The sequence below is a fragment of the Lycorma delicatula genome, chromosome 12, assembly GCF_047948215.1.
Source record: "Lycorma delicatula isolate Av1 chromosome 12, ASM4794821v1, whole genome shotgun sequence".
NCBI lineage: Eukaryota > Metazoa > Arthropoda > Insecta > Hemiptera > Fulgoridae > Lycorma > Lycorma delicatula.
This window is the reverse complement of record NC_134466.1, coordinates 63,452,905-63,476,015: the sequence shown is the minus strand read 5'-3', so window position 1 is coordinate 63,476,015 and position 23,111 is coordinate 63,452,905. Positions and strand designations below refer to the sequence as shown.

General features: G+C 29.7%; 1 protein-coding gene across 9 annotated transcripts in view; it reads right to left on the bottom strand.

Annotated features, from left to right (window-relative positions):
• Positions 1–4,921: 4,921 nt before the first annotated feature.
• Positions 4,922–23,111, bottom strand: part of LOC142333090 (uncharacterized) — a 66,732-nt gene continuing 48,542 nt past the window's right edge. For 6 of the 9 annotated variants that reach the window (XM_075379926.1, XM_075379930.1, XM_075379931.1 and 3 more), the window contains 4 exons: positions 21,126–21,225; positions 16,052–16,153; positions 10,955–11,295; positions 9,133–9,272 (listed from right to left, as the gene is read on the bottom strand). In XM_075379926.1, the coding sequence (XP_075236041.1) occupies positions 10,972–11,295; positions 16,052–16,153; positions 21,126–21,225 (526 nt within the window). In that variant the 3' untranslated portion in view covers positions 9,133–9,272; positions 10,955–10,971. Of the gene's footprint in view, positions 5,000–9,116; positions 9,273–10,954; positions 11,296–16,051; positions 16,154–21,125; positions 21,226–23,111 lie in introns of those variants that run through there. The other 3 variants (XM_075379928.1, XM_075379927.1, XR_012758521.1) reach the window with 3 other exon arrangements.

The window sequence follows — 23,111 nt, the reverse complement described above, 5'->3', positions numbered from 1 at the left end:
AACCGGATTTGTGTTCTGTTGATTATACTGACAAAGATCAAAGCAGTAATTAACGAGAGAAGGCGACCAAAGGGGGTAATAACTTGAAAGGACTGGGGGTAATTGTGCATTTAGAGCTGAGAAAAGGCAGTAGGCTTTGATGCTTAGTGGAGAAGTAGATCTCAGCTGATCTTAGTATCGAATCGGATGGGGGATAGAGAACACGATATCAAATTTTGGATGATTTCATTGTCCTTTAATACCAGCTACGTAAGCAGAGATCATTTGATTCTATCTATTTGAAAGGGAGGCTCACCACTTTCCACCAGTACACTTACCACAGGTCTTGAATGAAATGCACCATGAAAGAGTTATGAATGAATGATGGAATGCATCTAGCATTCTAAGAGCGATGGACCAAGCGGATGAATGACCCACATAGCTGTAGTCCACGTGGGAACAGACTAGAGCTCAGCAGAAACGCAACATTCATACTCGATTAGCTCCCCATCGAGTATTAGATAAAATTCTCAGCATGTCCAATATTTTTAAACATTTTACTTTCAGCTCCTTTAAATGCGATACTCATGTTAGTTGTTCGTCAAACCACATTCCTAAAAATCTGACCTGTGAGCATGCTTCACTGGTTAACCATGTAAAAACACTTGAGGGTCAGTATCTTCCCTCAAAAGTGAAAAGCAAATGCATTTCATTTTCTCTGAAGAAAACATGAATCCAGTCATTTTAACCACGATTCTAAATGGGTTATTGTATTTTGGAGCAGCCTCTTGCTAGTAGCTAGAGTTCTAGATGTTATGTAAATTGATAAATCATCAACAAATAAAGAACACATAACAGGTTTTCACAAGCAGTTTGTTATACTATTTATGGTTATGGCATATAAGGTAACAGTCTGGACATTTCCCTGTGATATTCTGTTTTCTAGTGTGAAACTTTCAGATGTCATTTCAACTCGAACTCAAAAGGACTGACTACTTAGAAAACCCCTAATAAATGCAAGAAGATTTCCTTGTACATGACATTCATGCAGTTTCTAAAGAATTCCTTTCCTCCAAGCTGTTGTACGGTTTTTGCATATCAAAAAAACTGCAACCAGGCAGGCATTGGCGAAGTAGGAAGGCATTTTGAATAACGGATTCCAGGGAAACTACATGATCGATAACCGATCTACCTTGATGGAAACTGCATTGTTCAAGGACAATTAGGCTGTTTCAGGGAAGAGCATGATTTATCTTTGACAGGTTTCAGTACGGGATGCAACTAACCAGGAATCTGGACACACCTGGTCAGAGAATATTTTATTGTAGATGCACTATTTAGGAGGTAAGATCACATACTGAACCTGATATTATCATTTTCAGGAGAAGTGTCACAAGACGTTTTCAATGCAAACCTTAGTTCACCAAAAGAAAAAGGAATGTTTAATTCATTTTGGATCTGCTATGAGTGATAAGGGAGAGATAAATGGAAAAGAGATAAAAGGTGTATATTGCATTTTTTGACCTGGAGAAGGTCTTCGACAGAGTACAATGGGATAAATTAATGTTAATCTTGAAAAAGAAAAGGGTAGAATGCAAACAAATATTTGTTAAAAGAACTATACTGTAACCAGAGAATAAAATTTAAAGTGGGATATGATGTGACAGAAAGATAGAATAGAAGAGGTATTAGGCAAGGATGCTACATGTCTCCTATTCTGTTCAGTACATATCTAGAAGAGATAATTAAAGGGATTGTTTTAATGCATTTTAATGGCAAAAGAAGAGTGGCAGTTGGAAGAAGGAAAATGGAATATATACAATTTGCTGATGATATGGTAGTGGTATCAAAGTGAAACAAAGCTAACTGAAATGCTAAATGACTTAAATAAATCTTGAGTATTCGAGCAGGTTTTGAAGACCTACCCCGTACTGCAGAAGTTAAAAACAAGGATAGGTAGAAGTAAGGAAGCATTTAATAGGAGAAGAAAACTGTTTTGTGGAAAATTGAGCTGGGATTGCAGAAAGAAATTGCAAAGATGTTACACTTGGAGTGTCATGCTACATGGAGCTATGAAACATGGAAAAAAGATAAAATGAGGTATTTGAGATGTGAGTGTGGCATAGAATGATTAATGTCAGGTGCAAGATTGTGTAATAAATGATAATGTATTAGAAAGAATAAAAGAGATCAGGAGAATCTTAAGTGTAATTGACAGTTGCAAAGGAATTGGCTGCGACATTGTACGAGAAGAAGATGGTGGGTTTGGTAAAAGGAAAAGGAAGAAAACGATTTCAAAGGCTAAATGGGATTAAAGAAAATGAAAAGCACAGACAGGCAAAAAGATTGGTGGAAGATAGAATAAAGTGGAGAATGGTCATGACAAGACCTGCCATAATGACAGAACACAATGAATGAAAATGAATTTAGAAAAACCAAAAATATTGTCTTTAAAAAGCTTTTGTAATTATTCTGAGATTAATGAAAAATTACGAAATATAAAGAAATACAACAATTTAAACAATAAGATACAAGAATTTTAACATTTGTAAATAATTAAATATATGGTGATATCAAATGACAGAAAGAAGTAACAATCCCCTTTGTCTATCTGTCTCTCTCAAATACACATATTTAACATCTGTCTCTCTCTCTCACACACATACACACACACACACATGATAGTAGCTCGTTCCTATTGCATTTTTTAGAGCTCTATTCTTGTTGTGAGCAAACAGTAAATGCAAACCCTTTAAGTGCTTTCATTTAATATAGTGGCTACATGTCCAAGACACAAAAACGTTTTTGTTTTCTGTATCAACATCTTTTTTTTAAATTTATAAGTTCTATAGAAAAGAAGTACCAAAATGATGTTTTGTTTTGGATAAAAAATATCTGTGGGCTGACCCCTTATATTAAGTTCATATATTTATTTATTTTTAATTATTAATACAGACTTTAAAAAAAATATTTGAAATCTTTACAGCTGTTACTAAAACAAAAATGTAATCTAATAAACAAAATATAACAACTTTCTCAAAGACGTGCAACCTTTGGTAAACTGAATAGTGATTTATTCTTAAAAATATATATATATATATATATATATATATATGATTTTTCTAGTCAATACTTATAAGACACACATTCCTCTGTACCAGTATATTGTATTTTTATAATCAAAAACCAACTTGAACAACCCAAGCACAGAATTACAAAGTAAATGAAATGACACTTACCTTATTTTTTTTTCCAAAAGCACTTTTGTGGGATCCCGCATCATCAGTTGTGTATAAGATATATTTACATAAAATTACATATCAAACATAATTTTTTTTTTTTTTTTTTTTAATTAAAATTAAAAGATTAAAATTATTAATATTACATTTATATATACAAAAACATATGAAGTCAATTAAGTAAAATAATTTTATTTAATTGACTTCATATGTTTTTATATACATGATTGTATTTTAATCTTTTAATTTTAATTTTAAAAAAAATTATATTTGATAAGTGATTTTATATAAATATATTTTATATACATCTGATGATGCAGGATCCTGCAAAAATGCTTTTGGAATAAAATAAAAAAGGTAAATGTCATTTCATCTACTTTGTAATTCTGTACTTGAGTTGTTCAAGTTGGATTTTGATTATATAAATATGTTATATAAAATAACAATATGCACTTTTATCAAAACAGCCAAGAGAAGAGTGTCTGTGTAAACTTAACACATGCAATCGTTCTGTTCCTATTTTTAATAAAAGAACCATTAAAAAGTTTCCAAGAAATTTATTTAAAGTATCCTTGAAAAATCTTCTTTCATAGAAACAATATTATTCTGTAGATAAGTTTTTAAATAATATTAATTAAAATTTTTCATTTAAAAAACTTACGTCTTCATTCAAAGTGTACATAAATATGTGCTCCAATAATTTTCATCAGGCCTTCTGATTTATGATTTTTTTTATGTTTTGTATCTTGCTAATACTATTTCATGTAATTTAAATTATTAACATAAACTTTAACTGTTCCACCTGACATTATTTTTTTATAACGTATTTTTATACATTGATCAGAATAAAAGATTCGTTAATCATGAGTATATTGCTTGTAATTTAGATATCAGCAACCAACATCTTACATTTCTTAAAACTATTTGAAATTCTGTATGAATAATAGCTTAACATATGTTAAAAATATATATTTTTTATCACTATATATGTGCAAAAACACCGGAAACAAGACTGTCAAGAAATATCATTGAAAAGCTCTGGTTCCAAAAGCTAGAAGTAGGATGGATCAAAGAAATTAGAGAAGATATGAAAGAATTGGGAATTTCCCTGACTGACCTACAGAATAAAACTGGAAAAATTACAAAGCTAAAAGATAAAAGCATTAGATTTAAACAAAAGACAGACAAACGACAAAATACAACGAAGAGGGTGTTTACGGATGAAGAAAAGAAAGCAAGATCTGAACGGATGAAGAAATACTGGGCAGCTCGAAAGAGTAAAATAACACGCTTTTCTCAGAAAAGATCCAACTAAAATTGACTTAAGTGGTCCCATGTTGGCCGTAAAAGCATAATAATAATAATATGTGCAAAATTCTGTTTTGTGTTTTACGTAAATTATTGTTTATAAGTGTGATTAATATTAATAGGTATATCATCCTAGATATTTTATTATATTGAGTGACATACATGTGAAAAGCTTAATTTTTTTTAAGGGAGGGAGATTAGATGTGTATAGATAATTGTCAATTCTGGTGTGCTTCCAATATATTTTAAAGATGTGCCCTTATCTAATTCAGGTATTGTAAATTTCACATGTACATATATTAAAAAATTCATAAAAATTAATTAAAAAGATTTTTGATAGCAATGTTGAAGAATTATGTAAATACTTAACAAGAGATCAATATGTGATCTGATAAAATTTTAACGTATTTTTTACATCAGCTTTTTTTAAATGATTTAAGTAAATTATAAAATGAGAATGCAGAGTTAAGAACCTGTAATAACAAAATAACTAATTACAAATTATATTTAGTTTAAGATATACTTTTTGCAATAATGCAAATAAATTATTATATATTTAAAAACAGACAGTACAGTTTATATATATATATATATATATTTATCTGTTATCGTATTCATACAAAAATCTAGTAGTGTTTGTACTAATATTTCATGCAAAACCTACATAACCGATTGGCTGAAATTTAGCAAGTAAACAGATTTTACCTGGAAAGAACATGTAGCGATTGTTTTAATGACTTGCAATAATAACCAGTACATGTTCCTTGCCAATATTGAGATTTATTATGGCCAAACTGTAGGTCAAATCAAATTCGGAGACCGGTTAAGTATTTTAAAATAAATTTTCTACAAAAAAAGGTCTCTGTCTTTTTCAATATGTCTTTCGGTTATTGGGATAAGTAGATTAAATGTGTGAAAATGTACTGTGTGGCAGCTCAACCAACAGACATTGCCACCGTTACTATGTGTGCAAATGCAATACGACTGACTGCATTTGCCTCCAGTTACTTCACTAAAAAACATAAAATAAAAATTAAAAAAACGAGGAATGAAATATGGTCAACTCCTAGTGGTATTAGTTGGATGATCCTAAGAACTGTGCAAAATGCTTTTTTATCCGTATGAAGGACGGGTATCTGGTTAACTACTACTTTTAGGATGGGAACTGACAATTGTTGAACCTGCATGTTTCAGATCTCTGAATTTCAAGTCCTGTAAGACCAAGCTGTTTGCTCTGAAGAAATTACTATGTTGTATAAACTGATAGTTTTTATAAATTGTAATTTATCAGTATTATTCTCACAAGCATGAGGATAATGAACACAAGGGATTAAGATATGGACCCACCTGGCTAAATGGAAAGGGCAAGCAGAGGGAGTTCAATCAGTTAGTATATAATAAAAACTTAGCTTTTATTAAGAAGTTACTTTTATGTAGTAGATTCAGAAAGTTGATTTTATCTACCAATGATTGTTTACAAACATAAAGATTGACTTACAAAACTAATTGAAAGTGACCCCATTATACAAAATATACAGTCCAGAATATATTTTAAAACACCTTACTTGGTATATTTTAAAGCATTCATATCTAAATACGTATCTTTAATTTTGATCAATTAAATTACAGTGTACATGATTGTACACTGGAATTATTTTTAAATGCGTACTGGCAAAAGTCAAATTTTCCTACAGATTACCAAAACTGAACAAATACAGTTTTACTGCTCTTGATTTTCTTTTTTATTAATGAACTAGCTTGAAATAATGGACTACTCATTGTTATCCTCTTCACGGTTAATACGGTTAAAATGTATCTATATCTGAAGTCAGTCATGTAAAAATACTTGAAAGTTACAAAAGTTATTATCTGAATGGACTGTAAACATTAAATTTCAAACATATCTTGGGGCTTCTTAAAACATCGAAACAAGTCTTCCAAATAAAAAAATGAGGTTGACAAATCATTGTTGACACCTGTAACTATGAATCATTTAGATGATACATACAAATTTAAAAATTTTAATAAATAAATAATCTTTTTTTAATTTATAAATGCACAACAATCTTTTCTAAAAAGAATATTAGTCACCAGCAATATCAAACCATACAAGGAACTTTTGTCATGTAATTGAGTGAACACAATACTTTGAATTAATGAGAAAGGGCCATACTGTTTTTGCAGCCATTTTTATTAAATTATAGAACTTTTTAAAAAATTAAAAAATCTTTCCACCAGCCTATTCTGATAGGAAAGATCTTTTCTTTTTTTTGTTTTTATTAATTTTTCCAGCTGTTTGCTGCATATTTTCATAAAGAATTGTCTACTCCCTGATGTACGGAAATCGAATTAAGGGTCTGAAATCCCAGAATTAACATATTTTATATATATCTTTTTAAGTAGAAAAACCTTCAATTTACCTCATACTAAGGCCACATTAACCAACAGACAGAACACAAATATTTGTCTTATGTCTAATTCTTTTTGTTTTTCAAATGCTGAAAAGGGAATTTCCCCAACTACCCTATAATTTTTCTTTGAAGTTTTCTGTAACCTATATAAATGAGGGGTCCCAAATTTTTATTTTGTCTAGGGCTAGGTAGAGCTTAATCCATACTGACAAGTACAGAACTAAAAGATTCTAGGAAGTGATAAAAAAATGTGATGGCATCAGAATATTTTTTCTTCATAAAAGTCAAGAAAGAGACTGAACATTCTCCTACCGCAGACAAGAAAATATTTTAAAGATGATATTTTAAGCAAAAATATTTTTTTTTAATTTGCAATATACTCTAAACACAAGACCAACTCAAAAATTTAAATAAGTCCTTAAATACAAAATATGGAAAATCAGTAAAGTCAATAAACGTAAATGTCTGGGAGAAATAATCCAAATAAGTTAGCCACTCAAACAAGAATGAGAAAAATGGAATTTCTCTCATCCTACCAACTCAAATTGAGCTTTAGAATTAAAGTACTTATTTAAAATTCCAAACTTCTAAGTGGTTCAGATTTACGGATGGGGATATTTAACATTGTTTCTAAACAGTTTTTGTCTTATATCTTAAAAACCCAGTGACCAATAAGGTTGAGATTTAGCATAAATATTTGATTATATATACACTAGCCAGTCAGGGTAGTACAGGGCTTCACTCACCCTTCCCATCTTGCGTGGGAGCTCCACCCCCTTGAAACCAGCTGATTTTGTTATCCTCATAATTGTGAAAGTAATAATGATAAATAAAAATTAAAGCCTGAAAAGCTTTCTTTCCTCCAACACTTCCCTCGTTCTTGATGGAGAAGCTCTGATATGCTTCTGCTGTAGACAAAGCTACAGCTTGAGTATGGGTAAGGCGCTCGTTCAGCAGCTAACCAAGAATCACACGTAGCTTCTTCAACTGTTACAGAGGACTGAGATACTTTTAACAGTATTTGAATAATAAGATTACTTCTCTTTGTTGAAGGCATATTTTTTTTACATTTTGACAATCCAATATCAACATCCAAAATAAAAAATCAAAACTATGCTAATAAACAATCACTAAATGCGCTAATATAAGTTAATTACCATAATAATAATATATTAAAACAATCTACAGCGCTGTTTGCATTCTAGTCGTTAATGTCTTACTACTGATTTATGCATGGAAGCCATGCATAAAGCACTTAAAGTATGTTTACTTATTTATTGTTAGAATCACCCTGCTTGGGGTCAACTTCATGAGGAACCATATTCTCATCATTCAACATTTTTAACCCATTTTGGATTCATGTGAAATTTAATCAGATGATTTTAAATTTAAAACAAACTATATTAAAAATATTCATTAAAGAAAAAGAAATTGATCTTTTTACTTCATTATATTTCTGTTATCATGATAACCAGGAAAGAATTAATCCTGTCTGTAGTGGATATAACCCCTTTTCGCCTTCTTAGGGGATGAATTTTGAAAGATCCTTCCTTAATGGGTGCTTACACCCCTATAGGAAGCTACATACAAAATTTCAAGTTTCTAGGTCCAACAGTATGGGCTGTGTGTTGATAAGTAATCAACACAGTAAGTGGTCAGCAAGGAAATAGATTTACAGATATATATATATATATTCCAGCATTATTAAAAAAAGAGGTTTACGAATTAAACATTTTCTTTTTGTTTTTCATATTTTCTGATTCTTTATTTGTTTTTAAGGTAGTGACTGTTATTAAAAATGTTTTACGAGGTAGCAGTCAAGTAACAGAGTCAAATAAGACCCAAACATTTTTACTAGAAATTTTAATTTTTTTTTTAGCAAACTTTAAAAAATTCTCTATATACAGTATAATTTTATAATAAAATATTATTTTACAGAGTCAACTGGGATTCAAAAGGTTTTACTAAGGATTTTTATATTTCTCTCAATTATACTTTTAATAGGGAGTAATTCTAAGATAAAAACATCATTTGATCAATTTTTTATTGAAAATTTTGACCTTTTTTCTGTAATTCTATTACACATACTACATAACAAAGTCATTAATATTTAAAAACCAATTGTGTATTTAAAATAAAAATCTATCAAAAGCAAAGTTGGCAATTTTTTTATTCATACCTTTGAATAATTTTGAAGATTTAGATTGTACAAACCAAATGGTTTAACAATAAGCTGCTTTTCAGCAACTGTCATCATTATAAGTAAAGATTTTTTAAACCAAACTGGCTTGGCTACCCATGAACAATTCCATAACATCATTCGTAAATTTTCTCCCTGAAACATTAAATCCTGTTTAAAAGTTCTGAAAAAGTTTATTTTTTACTTAATTAAAATGATTAAAAAATTATAAAAATATTTTTCTTTCTATAACCACAGATTACATTTTTAAGAAAATAAATTCAAAAATATCTTTGCTTTAGATTAATATATATGCTTGTTGATGTAAACCAATGTATCATAAATTGATAATTTCTACGATACAATACTAAATACTATACTGTTATAGGGATTGTCTGAACAAAATTAATCTATCTGTTTTTCTTTTGAAATATTATATACATTTGGAGTCTTTTTTCAACCATCGGCAGCATTGATTCTGAGGCTGGGTTCCATCTTTAGTTAAAATAATTGTGACCAGCCAATAATCAAACCATTTTATAAGCTTTTAAATTCTGCAGTAAAAATTATTTTGGAATAAACAGAATAACTAAGAAAATACCATAAAAATTATCTTGCAATATATATTAACTCCAATAAATCATGTCAGTGCGAATAAGAAGAGAACATACCTCTACAGTCAAGTTCATCTATTTATTTCAAACAAATATGAAGGTAATTTTCAAAAATACAATTAAAAAGAACAAAATTGATAAATATTTTAATATATCACATCTTACTTTTCTTTTTTAACCTCCTAACTAAGTTTTTTTGATTACTTTTCTCTAATCATTGTACATCTATAATACGAGGGATGTTCAATAATTAACAAGACAAAGTGATGTACAGAAAAAATTATTTATTCAATAATGAAATTTACACTACTTTTCAACATAGTCCCAGTAATATTTAGAAACTTGTCCCACCATTCTGTGAGCTTTCTATTCGATTAGAACCATTTCTATTCTATTAGAATCTGTGAGCTTTCTATTCGAACCCAATAAGTAGTCTAACAGCGGTCATAAAAGCGGTACATGCTTTTCTGACTGCTTCATTGTCATCAAACTTCCTGTTGTGTAAAAACACAACAGGTGTTTTACTCGTCTTTGAACGTGTAAAACAAATGAAATCGGACAGGGTGAGGTCTGGGCTTTAAGGAGGATGTGGCAACATCTCCAATCCAACTTCTCCCTTCTCCCCTTCTCCAGAGAACAGGAGTGTTACTCCTGTTCTCTGATTGATGTGGGGGTGCGCATTGTCAGCAAGAGATCACACCTTTTGAGATTGCCCTGATGTTTTCACCTTATTGTGGGTCTCACTTTCTATTGGAGCATGTTAGAATAGTACTCACTGTTCACCGTATTTTGTTGTTCTTCTAAATAGTCACTAAAAATTAGGCCTTGTGAGTCCCAGTAGATTGTCAACGTCTCTTTACCGGCTGACATGTGAGTTTTGAATTTTTTTATGGTGGGCGAATCCGGATGTTTACACTCAAGACTTTGCCATTTGGATTTGGCCTCAAAATGGTGCATCCACGTTCCATTATATAGAAAGTCATTAACTTCTGCTTCAGACCGATCTTTGAGCTTACAATGAATGTGAATCCGGGTATATTTATGGGATTGAGTCAACTATCTTGGAACTCATCTCAAACACATTTTGCGATAATTCAGCACATCAATGATTTAATGCATGGTTCCAACACTAATATTGTACACTAAGCAATCTCATCAATCAAATATCTTTGATTGATGAGATTACTTAGCGTAATATATATATATATATCTTGAGGTAGGTACTTTTACTGAGATATTCTTCAGGGAGGTAAGTTAGGCGGATTCATAGGAGGCTCCACATGATCTGGCACAAGAGAGAGCAGATCAAATTTCAAAGTTTTCTTCCAGAAGAAGCCTCTTCCTTGTGGTGGACTTTCAGCTGTCACTGATGCATCGGCACAAGCCATTTTTAGATGTAGTACATTGGTTATAATCACTACTGCTTTCGTTATCAGTATTCCCATCTTCAAATCCTCTATCTTGTGTATCAAAGTATCTATGATCATGATCATCGGCAGACAATTTAGCATCTGATGTATTACCATCAAGCGCAAATTATATGAATTTCTCCAAATGAGCATTATCTGTAACAAAAAAAAGTATTGTTAAAAAAATATTCATATGAAATTATTTCATAGAAAAATAATAGTGCTGCTAAGATTTTACAACTTTACCATCACTGTTAATAATTTTTCAAATAATGAAAGTTGTGAATAATTTTATTCAAAGTTTCTGAAAATTACAGCAAGAAAGATGGCTAAAAATTCAGTAAATAATTCAAAATCACATAATAATAATAATAATAATGTCTTGCATTTACACAAGCCATGTTAGCTTAGGAAGTTTGTTTTATAAAAAAATGGAGAAAATTGACTGAATCACTGAATAATATTAACTATAATTTTTACTTTATCTGTTATGAAGAGTTGTTTCATTTTTATTATATGGAAACAAAAATTTGTATCAGATTTACATTTACATAAAATATTTACATTGAAATATACATTAGAACCTAATGTCACCTACAGGTGACATACAAAAAAAAACTTTTCATGGCTAATCTATAATAGCATGATTGTAAGTAAGTAAAGTTTTTTATTTTTTTTAATAAATAAACATCACAACAAAAATATAAAATATAAGTAATTATGTATTTTATTTATAACTTGTTTTCATTGTCCACTGCAGGACACCATTTTTAAAAACCGTTTAAAAACAGAGAAAATCAGTCTTTTTAAAAACAGCAATTTATCTGGCTTTTAGCTGTATCAAAGAGTATTCTCTGTATATAATCAGAATTACAATTGGCAAGTGCATACTCTTTCTGCAGATGGACTCTTTCATACAAAAAAACAAACTATCCAACATACAGTGAGAATCTCCTGTGAATCTAAAAAAGATATTTCAGACATATCTCGACTGAAACAAATAGGATAATTAACTTTTTTCCTGATTGATAAATTAATTCATCATATAAACTTGAGGTTTGTGTTTCAAAATTTTGTAATATATGTATATGAAAAACATCAAGCTTGATTGGGACTTGAACCTTCTAAATGAAAATCCAAAACGCTATCACTCTGTCACAGAGATCAGTATTTCATTATTTAAATAATTTTTTAAGTTATGTTTTTATTATTACAGTAAACACACTTTGTTTATTTATTCCTATTAAATATGTACATTATACATTACTACAGATCTGAAGTTACTTCTTTGGCTGAAAAATAAATTATTTATTCATTTCTCCCTTTTTAAATAACTTCTGACTAACCAGTTAGTTGTAATCATTTATGAAAGATGAAATTTTATAGCCCAAGAAAAAATACCAAGTCTGGCTGGGATGCGGACTCAGAAACTATCAGATGAAAGGCAGACCAAGGCTATCATTCTGCTAATAGTAATTCTAATATTAAACTTACAGTTGAAGCAATAGGTATAATTCATCATTTCACTGTAGAAAGAACTGTATCAATTTGTTGCTTTAGTTTACCTGTCCCAATCTTTTTTATGCTGTAATGTATACAAATTAGAGGCAGGTTTTTCTGATGTTTTTGCCAAACGAAAACAAACAAATTGTTGAAAAAAAGACAACTGTTTGTACAAACTGTTGGGAAAAAACAGGTTGAATTATTAAACTGTAAATATTAATGACCCAATTTTCCATTACACTACTAAACTGCTTGTTTTTCTGTTTAAAAACAATATTTCATTTAAATATCTTTCTCAAAACATTTTCTGTTTCTTCAAGATGTTTCAGTTGATGCTAGTGAATACCATACATCATTTTATCACAAGATTTGACAGTTGTATGACCCTTTTTATTCTGCACTTTAATATTAAACTATATTTATGAGTAAAACTTATTTGGATTTTAAAACTTTTCAATCTTAGCAATTAGCTTACAGCATATTTAATATTGATAAAACCACCGCTTGCAGGGCAACTGATCTGTTCTCAGCAACTGCAAATATTCAATAGATATTTACATTATCTGTATTCGTTAATCCTTGTTAGAGTTAGCTGAGAGTTCTTTTTGGTGATTCAGTGTATATGCTATGTAGTATTACAATTGGGGAGTAAAAAACAGTGGCAAAGAAATTTTTTTTTCTGAGAAGCAACAGTCAGAGTCAAACTGTTTAATATTTTTCTGCACATTACTAATGTAAATCACAGGAGGTATAAGTGGCATCAATAAGTGTGGTTTTCTCTGACAGAAATAATATTCTGATAAACCTGAACTCCAGAATGAAGGAGTTACATGTGGAGCTGAATGTCATCAGCATTTGAATGGATTTGGCAATGAAATTTGGTCATTGAACCACATATTTGTGACAATGAAGAGGGCAATGGGAAACCAATTCAACCCTTAAATTATTTTTAGTAAGACTGGTGGGATGCTTATTGTTCTTGAAAATCGCTGCATATTTTCAAGGGTGGAAAAAAAGATTGTCAGATCATCAAAAAACCATTGTGGTCATAGTAAAATATTAGTAAACATAAGACTTTTCAAGAGTAAGACGCTGTAATTAAAAAAAATAAAAATCCATCAAACAGTTGCATAATTTTTTCTGCAAATCTGGGAAAGTTGTGCAGCATTGGTTACCAAATGATTTGTTCTTATGAGACTGTTTCTTAGAAGGAAAATTAAGTGGAATATTAACACTTTAAATCCTATACCCTAGTACAGCCTGTGTAGAGTAATGTGGATGAATGACCAAAGCCCGAGTTAGCATGCATCCTACATTTAATTCTACTACAACCGGCACGCAGGCTATTCTCATGAGTAGGATACATACAATAATTTTTTAATTCATTTTGAATGGTTCTGAGTAGCTCTTACTGCCATCTGTTAGATATTTTGAAAACTACACAATTTTATTCAACATGTGTTTCTTGCTGGCGAAAAGCTAAGTTATGGCCATTTCATTCGAGGCAGTCCTTGATGTTGTCATGTGTTTACATTGATATTTCACTAAAATATCAACATATGTTTAATTTTTATTAGTGAAAGAATTTCTGCGTTCTTTTATTCCTTTTAGTAAAAAAAGGAAAATATTCGTATGTTTTATGTTGGTAAAGTGTTGTTTACTTTTTGATTTACATGCTATTATTTTTTCTAATGTGTATTCTTTTTACTTTTTCAGCTATGTTTGTTGTTTTATTTTCTAATATCTATTATTTAATCTAAGTAAATATTTTTTTTCAGTATGAGTGAACGTTATCGCGTAGAAAATCCAAACAGTAAACCTGATGAATGATCTTCTGTCAGATTCCGATACTGATGATAAGTTTAAATGAAATTTGTCCAAAATTCTAAATGAGGTAATATTTGATTCTGGATCTGAAAGAGAAATTGACAATGAGGATTAAGATCCAAATTTTGAAGCAGAGTCATATTTATCTGACAGTGATGGTAATACTGATAATAGGTCTAACAATGCCCAAAGTTTTCCTGATGAGGGTCCATCTACATCTACGTTTCAGCCTAAGACCAATAAAGATACCAAAAGAAAGAGAAATAGTGGGTCTGCAAAGCAATCAGATGAGATACTGGGTTAGCTGTTTGATGACAACCTTTTGTGAGGTTGCTTAATGTTTACCAGACTGCTTCAAACTATATCATACACGAGCTAATTAAACCTAAAAAAAAAAAATTTTCTTATTATATTGAAATATTTTATTTATTAATTAGAAAGTGATTTTTTTACTACTAAAATAAAACTTGCATCCTTTGCTTATATTTTATAACATTATAATATTTTAAAACATTATTGTGAGAACAAATATCGTATAAACATTGTTACAACTTTTTTTCAGACAATATTTTTATCAAATTCAAGTTATCATGACTTTTTGTTAAATATAACAAAATTATAATTCTTTTATATCATTAAACTACAAATTGTGATGATTCAAAGCAAGTAAGATTTATTAATTTGTTTATAATGAAGATAGTAATAATTTTTTCAAAATACTTCAAAAATGCCTAGGTTTCTGGTACCAGGAATTACATAATAATGGCTTAAGATTCAAAGTGTTAAACTATGATACGGAAATAAAGGACCCATTGTGAACATAACTCTCCAACAGCTAGGCTGATTATATCCAAAACGAAATGACATCAATGATCTATATTCAGAAGTCATCATACAAAAATTTCATAAAAATTAGTTAATGCAGCCAAAAGATATAAGTAAAAAACATTAATTGATAAAAAAAAGGGAAAAATTCATGCACATTATCCCCAACTCCTAAATGAAATTCTACCAATACATAACTGAAGTGGTATACTAATACAATGGAATTATATAATTAATAAAAAAATGTGACCCGAGTCCAGAAACAACAAAAAAAGGGAGGAAAATTTATCTTTCATCCCTTTTTGGGCATTTCAAGACCAAATACCATCAAAACCAAAGGGGAGTTAAAAATTATGTGGAAAATCTGGTTTTCCCTGGTTCTCTGACTGATTATATCCAAAATTAAATGGTATCACTGCACCATTTACAGAAATTATCAAGCCAAATTTCATCCATTCAGTCTGGAGATATCAAGCAAAAACAAACTGACAAATATATATATATATATCCTTCTGGAATATTCACTGCTAAAATTATTACTTTTTGGTTATAGAGGGTCATGAAAAGTGAATAACTGTAAAAAATAAACCAAATATGCAAAATTTGACCCAATTAGAATAAACCTCATTACACAGTATACTGTATGGCCACACTATATAACCTGTACATACATGGGCAGGAAAGTAAAAAATTACATCAAAATCAGAAAGTTTATAAAAATTATGTATGGCACTTGAATAATAATTATTAATATTACCTCATTTACTATATCTTGTCCCTTACTTGTATACAAAAGTAATAAAGATAATGCAACAAATATCACAGACATTGATTTTAATTTTAATACGCCATCAGAAACCTGTAAATAAATAGTCATGAAATACTATTTCATAATCTTTATGCATAAACACAAAATACAAATACTCTTCACATCATTTCCTCGTTAGACGATTAAAATCTTCTGAGAGGGTTCAAATTAAGTCCAAAATAACTAACAGAATATTTTTGTCAAAGTTAGTTGATAAAAATTATTTAAAACTATTACCATTTTAACAATAAATCAAATAGCAAATTTAATAAATATATTTTGAAAATTCATGTCATAATATTTTCAACAGCTCGCTAACCTAACTTCAGTGACTGTTGCAACTGATCCTGGATTCAGCTATTAGTTTGGGTTTTAATTACACCTATACATTTAGTATATCATTATATGTTTACATGGAGGTGTACCTATTAAAATAATGAGATTGTGTTGTATCTCTTAGAAAAAGCAATGAGAACTTATTATGACCTCTTTGACAAACAATTTGGATATGATAATGCTAAGTTTAAAAGTTGAGCAATGTGTCCATTTTAAAATTTTAGTAAAATTACACAAAACTCTGATGGAATGTTGTCAAATGCTTATTTACATCTAAAAGGAAGAATACAAGTTCTGTGCATGTGTATTTGAGTTTCACAAAATATTCAGAGAAGGACATCAGAACATTGAATCCCTTGAATGATCTTTTACTTAAAGGATTGAAAAAAATTATTAAAGAATTGTTTGAGATCACCCACTCATTGTCTAAATAAAGCTGAAACCATGAACATTAGTGTGAAATGTTTTGTATGAGGATCTCAACATGATGTTTTGTATGAGGATCTCAACATGAAAAATGTTTTTGCCGTGACATTCCCTACAATTCGTATGCCATAGCAAAAAGAATGCTGTAAGAAAATTCTCAATGACATGCTGCAGCAGTTTGGTGTCAATCCCAATCATTTAAAAAAAAAATCATGACTTGTGATGAAACCTGGATCTTTTATTTGATGCTGAGACATAATGACATTCTGAGGATTGGTAAGAATAAAAAAAGCTCATCAAAATAAATTCACAATCAAAGCCATGATCATTACATTTTTTGATGTAATGTAATTTAAGAAAAAATCTTGACCCGAGGAAAGGTAGTTTCATTCTTCATTAGGACAATGAATCTGTTCAAACAGCACTTTTTGTGAAGCAGCTTTTATCCAACAAACACATTATTGTGCTTGAATATATTCCATATTTGCCAGGTTTGCCACCATGTGATTTTTTGCTTTAAGTGAAACCTGTATTTAAAGGAACATAATGTATTAAGACAGATGAAAGAAACTGACCTGCACTACGCCTTTGACCAGTGAAAAACAAGAGACCATCAGTGTATAAATGGGAATGGGGACAAATAATAGTTATAACGCATATTAATAAACATGATTCTAGCATCAATCCCATTACATAATACATATATCTTATATAATAATGTTTGAATGTGGTTTGGATTTGGCTCTTTTATGTATATCTATAAAACGTCAGGTTGTTCTAGATGTTGGTGGATTTGTATTTACATGTAATTACATAATATTTGTAATTATCCTCAGTGATTGGTGTCACTATTTTCACACTATTATCTGGATAAACGGTTTTTAAAAACATTTTATTAAAACAATTTTTGTTTGGTGAGTAATCGAAAAAGTTTTAAATTCAATAACATCACTGACTGTCATGAACAAAAACATATAGCAAAAAAAAAGAAGATTATTTTGCTGCTAAAACCCCTCAATGTTTTAATAGTCCTTCATAGAAACACAGTTAACATCTGCCAATCATCTCATACATTTAAATTACAAATTCACTAATGTTAATTGCAATTTTAATATTCTACACATTTTTCTACAAAACTAAAAAAAAAACAACTTGTCATTTTGAAATTTTGGTGGGAAAATTATGCAATTCTCTTTAAAAAAGATCCATTAAAAAAAATGAAAAAGTATGTAAAAATATAGATACAGATTCTTTTTACAGTACCTAAGGAAGAAGGGCCTCATGTCTAGAAGTAAGATTTCCCTGTAATTGTTAGGATCTGTTTTATCCCCTTTTTTATGTAGCAGATGGATAAGTGCTGTCATCCAGTGTTCTGGTAGTTCTTTGACCCAGATATTGACAAGCTGTTGATGAAGGGCAGTTTTTGCTGATCTCTACACAAGTCAAGGGCATATTTCCAGATCTCTATACAAGTCAAGGGCATATTTCCAGATCTCTACACAAGTCTGATCTTCTCCCATTGTTTTGTAATTCATCTCACCCAGTGCTTCGCAGACTTCTTTTCTAGTGGGATGGTTGATGTTTTCTGGTGGTGTTGTTATTAGGGTGTTGGCGTTGAAGTTTAGGAGTTCTGTCAGTTCTTCACAATTTAGTTGTTTGTTGAAATATTTAGCCAGGATTTCTGCGTTGTCTTTATTGTTATTGAAAAGTTTACCATTTTCATTCTTTATTAGTAGGGTTGGGGGGAATTTGTATGTATGGGGCTGATTTTTGAAGGTTTTGTAGTAGTCTCTCGACTGTGTTTGAAGAATTGAATTCTTCTTCTATTGACTTCAGTATGTCTTTAGGGTTTTATCTTTTTATTCTACTTAGAGTTCACTAATTGACACATATTGAACACTTATTTAAGAGTTTAAAAAATTTTATCATATTTACTCATGTAATTCATACACTTTTTGACTGAAAATTTTTACCTAAAAGTAGGTGCATGATTTATGTGAGAAAACAAATTTACATAGGTTTATAATGAAACAAAAATGTGAAAATCAGTGAGAAAATAATTTTTATTTGAATGAATATTTTATTTTTAAATAGTTTTTAAAAATTCAGGAGTGTGAATTACTAGAATAAATACAATACTTGAAACAATTTTATGATATTATATCTCTCAACATACTTGTCAAACTGCAATCACAAGATAATATATATATATATATATATATATATATATATCCAACTCAACTCTTGTCCATCATCTGCATTCCATTTATTCAGTATTCCTACCCCCTACTCACCAACACAGTAATACATCAACAATTTCATTTATCATCTTTTATATTTTGTATTTTTTTTTGTAATTATAATTCTGGTATCCAATACCTAAATATTCTCAAGAATTTAATCTTATCTCATATGATCCTTATAGATAATAATTATCTGAGGTCTAATAAAAAAAACACTGAAATCTATTCTATAGAAAAAAAAATCAGTCGGGCAAAAAAGGATATATAATATGACTATTGAAATTGGAAGTTTTGGGAGAGGAACTCTAGTCTTGCCTCAATTAATGTGTAATTATTTTTTTCTTCAGTTTCTTCATTCAAGCTATTTATGTACCATGGTATAACAATCCTTATTTAACTTTACTCTTCTTCCCAATCTTACATCCCCCCAGTACTTCATTCCGACTCACTGCTTCCATTCTCTACATTAAGTTGACCATTCCTCCTCTTCTGTAACTATCCTGAAAACCTTCAAACATTTTGACTGTTCCTCTATCCAGAACTGTTGTATTTAATGTCCAACTCTACAATATGATTAATTTTTTTTCCCCATTCACTAGTTTTTTTTGTTATTTTATTTAAATAGAAAATAGTTTTAGTTTGTCTTCTTCCATCCATTTGGTATAAGTGTCCAAAGTAATTAACCCTACTTTTTCCAACTGCATCTGCTATTTTGTCCATTCCTTCTATTCTGTGGTCCTTATCTGTACCTGTCCCCTTTCATACACTTAGGTTGCCGCAATTGTTCTTTGTATTCTCTTCTCCTCATTCTTAATCCTTTAAATATGTCCATCGCCATGCCAAGAATGACAATTTATTGCATACAATACTTCTGATCTCGTTACTTACAATAATGTCTTACTTTTGTCTTGATCAAAATGGATTACAAGGCTTATGAGATTTAATTAAAAACAAAAAGGAAGGAACAATTTAAATGCATTAAATTCAATCAAAAAATTGGGAAAACCTACTAATGTTAGAAACTGTTAATGACACCTTATTTCACACGTTTTTTTTTTTAATGGTTTAAAAGATTCAAAGAGGGTAGAGAAAACCCTTCAAAAACCCCCAATCTTAGAAAGCCTAGCAAGTTCACAGCAAGATAGAGATAATGATGACTGTATCTATTAACTATGATGGCATGTCTGTGATGAATGCCACCCAATAGGAAAAACCATTTAAAGAAACCATTAAAGTTCACTATTTACAAGGCACTGTGCACAGAGACAGACTCAGGCAGGTGGAAATTGCACCATAATTCCCAGCATACTTAGCTTGTATCACTTAGAAATACTTGACTGATCCTAAAAAACCAACTAACTATACTTATCAGATTTAACTCCTGATGTTTTTTACTTTTAACAAAGATAAAAATAATGTTCAAGGAACAATAGTTGGAAAAAACTATGACAGCACCTACAAATAATTTTAAAAATAAGTCTTCCAGGAGTGGAGAGATGCTAGAAACTGTGTACATTAAGGTATTTACTTAAAAAGATTTAAAGTACTTGTAAGTAAGTTACTAATTTTTTCTAATCTAATTAATGAACATTTTTCTTTGTTCATCGTAACTTTTTATTAGTAGTTGTGCGTCTTATCTAATACCCTACTATATTTGTTTAGAATAATTCCATTCATTATAACCTGGAAAACATTATTTGTTAATCTAATTCTTCTGGTAACTTACCGATTCTATCTTTTGTTTTTAATCATTTCAATCTTTTAATAAACAAAATGGTTTCACTACATAAATTCGAATCCACCCCAACCTGTTATTATCTCTTCCTGTACTCTTCGACAAAAAATAAATCAATGTTAACTTTTCCTTTTATTTAACTTCATTTCTCTCTCTTTAGTTACTCAAAAAAATTATGGAAATTTTTGTTTATTACTATTTTTAAAAAGATTCTTTGATTCTCTTATAAATAAATTTTACTACCCAAAATATAGTTTACTTAATTATCATAAATTTTACTTACTTCAATAAAATAATATAAATTTATACATGTTACTAAACATATTCCTTCATTTAAAATGCTAGCTGTAATCGCTAAAGAGTTGTTGAGCTCATTTACTTTTCTGAAAAAATAAAAATTGTATTACTTTTCAAAGTAAATAATGCATGTATTATGTATTATATTTTAAAATTCATCTTGCTTTTTTTAATAATTGAAAAGTAGTTTGAGAATCCCCCTACTTTATTAACATTGAGCTATATTAAAGAGAAAAGTATGGTAATAATGCCAAAAATGGAGTATCAAGTTTTTTTACAAATCTTTACATTTTTGGGGCTAACTAGTTCATCTAGAACAAAAAAACCACGCATACACACGTGTGTTGCATTGTATTTGGCCCTTTAATCTCAGGATTAACCAAATCAGTTTTTTTTTTAATTTGTCTCAAATATTTGATCATATTTTTTTTTCAAAAATCATTCACTGAGTGGGGCATATTATGAAAAAACCGATTTCGATTTTCTTCAAAGAAAACCTTTTTATAACAAATTGTTACCTACAGTGCATATAAAAGAATACAATTTTTTTTTAATCAACTTCCACCTCCAAAAATTGAAACACCTTTTTTTTGTTTTTTCATTCTATCTCCCATTGATTTAAAATATGTTTCAAAAATTTGTTCAAGTTTATACTTCATATATAAAGCTGTCAAGAAATGTGTACAATTTGTTTAGCCTATAATATTTCTTTAACTAAGAATTTGTTTAAATGGATGTTACACACAGAAAGGTTTTGGAAAATTTTTCATTTTACATTCTTGTTTTAACATTTGTTGAAGGTAGTGTTAGATTTAGAGAAAAATTTACTTAAGCAAATTTATTAAACTTAACCTACATGAATATTTTTATAAGATCTTTTCTTAAAACTTATTTGCCACCTCTAAAAAATATATATTCTGTTTTTTTTTTATTCTTTAGCTCTAGCTCTATTAATTTTTATTATTAACAGCCAGGAAAATCATGTAATATTTTGCCTGCTCTTTCATTCATATGTATATATACACATATATAAAATACACATTTGTCCCACAAAGAGGTATATGCTTTTGATTTAGGATCAATCGCCCATTCCCAAACCAATTCTATTGAAACTTTACAGGCCTTTTAATGGAGATTCTAATTCTAAGATTCTAATGTTCTGTGAAAATTTCAACCTTTTAGGATTTTTTGAAAAAAATGACAGCTTTCAAATAAAAACATCAGTTTCAGATTAACCATATTTTTCATTTACTACAAAATAGTTGGTAAAAATCATTAAAACCAGATGATGTAATATTAAACAGCTCAAACTGAATAAAACAAGTTAATAATTAGTCATAACCTTGCTTCACTCTCCTGTGTAAACACTTAATTGTTAAAATGAGATTTACAACTGAGCAGAAAGTTAAATGTTGTGCATGGGTCATTGCATCTGACAATTTACCAGAGTCCGTTTTATATTTCACAGCTGAATTTCCTGATGTTGATCCACAACCAAAATGTCAATTTATAAGTAGAAGTGTTAGTTGTTTGAAACTGGCAGTGTAGTTAAAAAATACAACTGATCTACTGATGAAGGAAAATATATAGAATGTGTGCTTCAATACTGTGATCTCCATGTAAACCTAATTTAATGAGAAAAGTTTCTTTAGATACTGGTGAGCCAAAATCGACTGACTGTCCAAAGAATAGGAAAAAGGAATAACATAAATTTTTTTAAGGCTATCTGGTTCATAATCTTTTGGAAGATGATCCAGATAGGAGAGTTAAATTTTGTTTGCATATTATTGAGCATCATGAATTTGATGCAGACTGCCATGAATGTATTATATTCTCAGATGAATCTATATCTACCTTACCGGTATGATAGGCAGGCATAACTGTACTTTCTACAACACCAAAAACCCTCATATTCATCAGCAGAAGAACCTTAAATCAAAAGGAATCTGGGCAGCTGTTACTGTCAACGGTG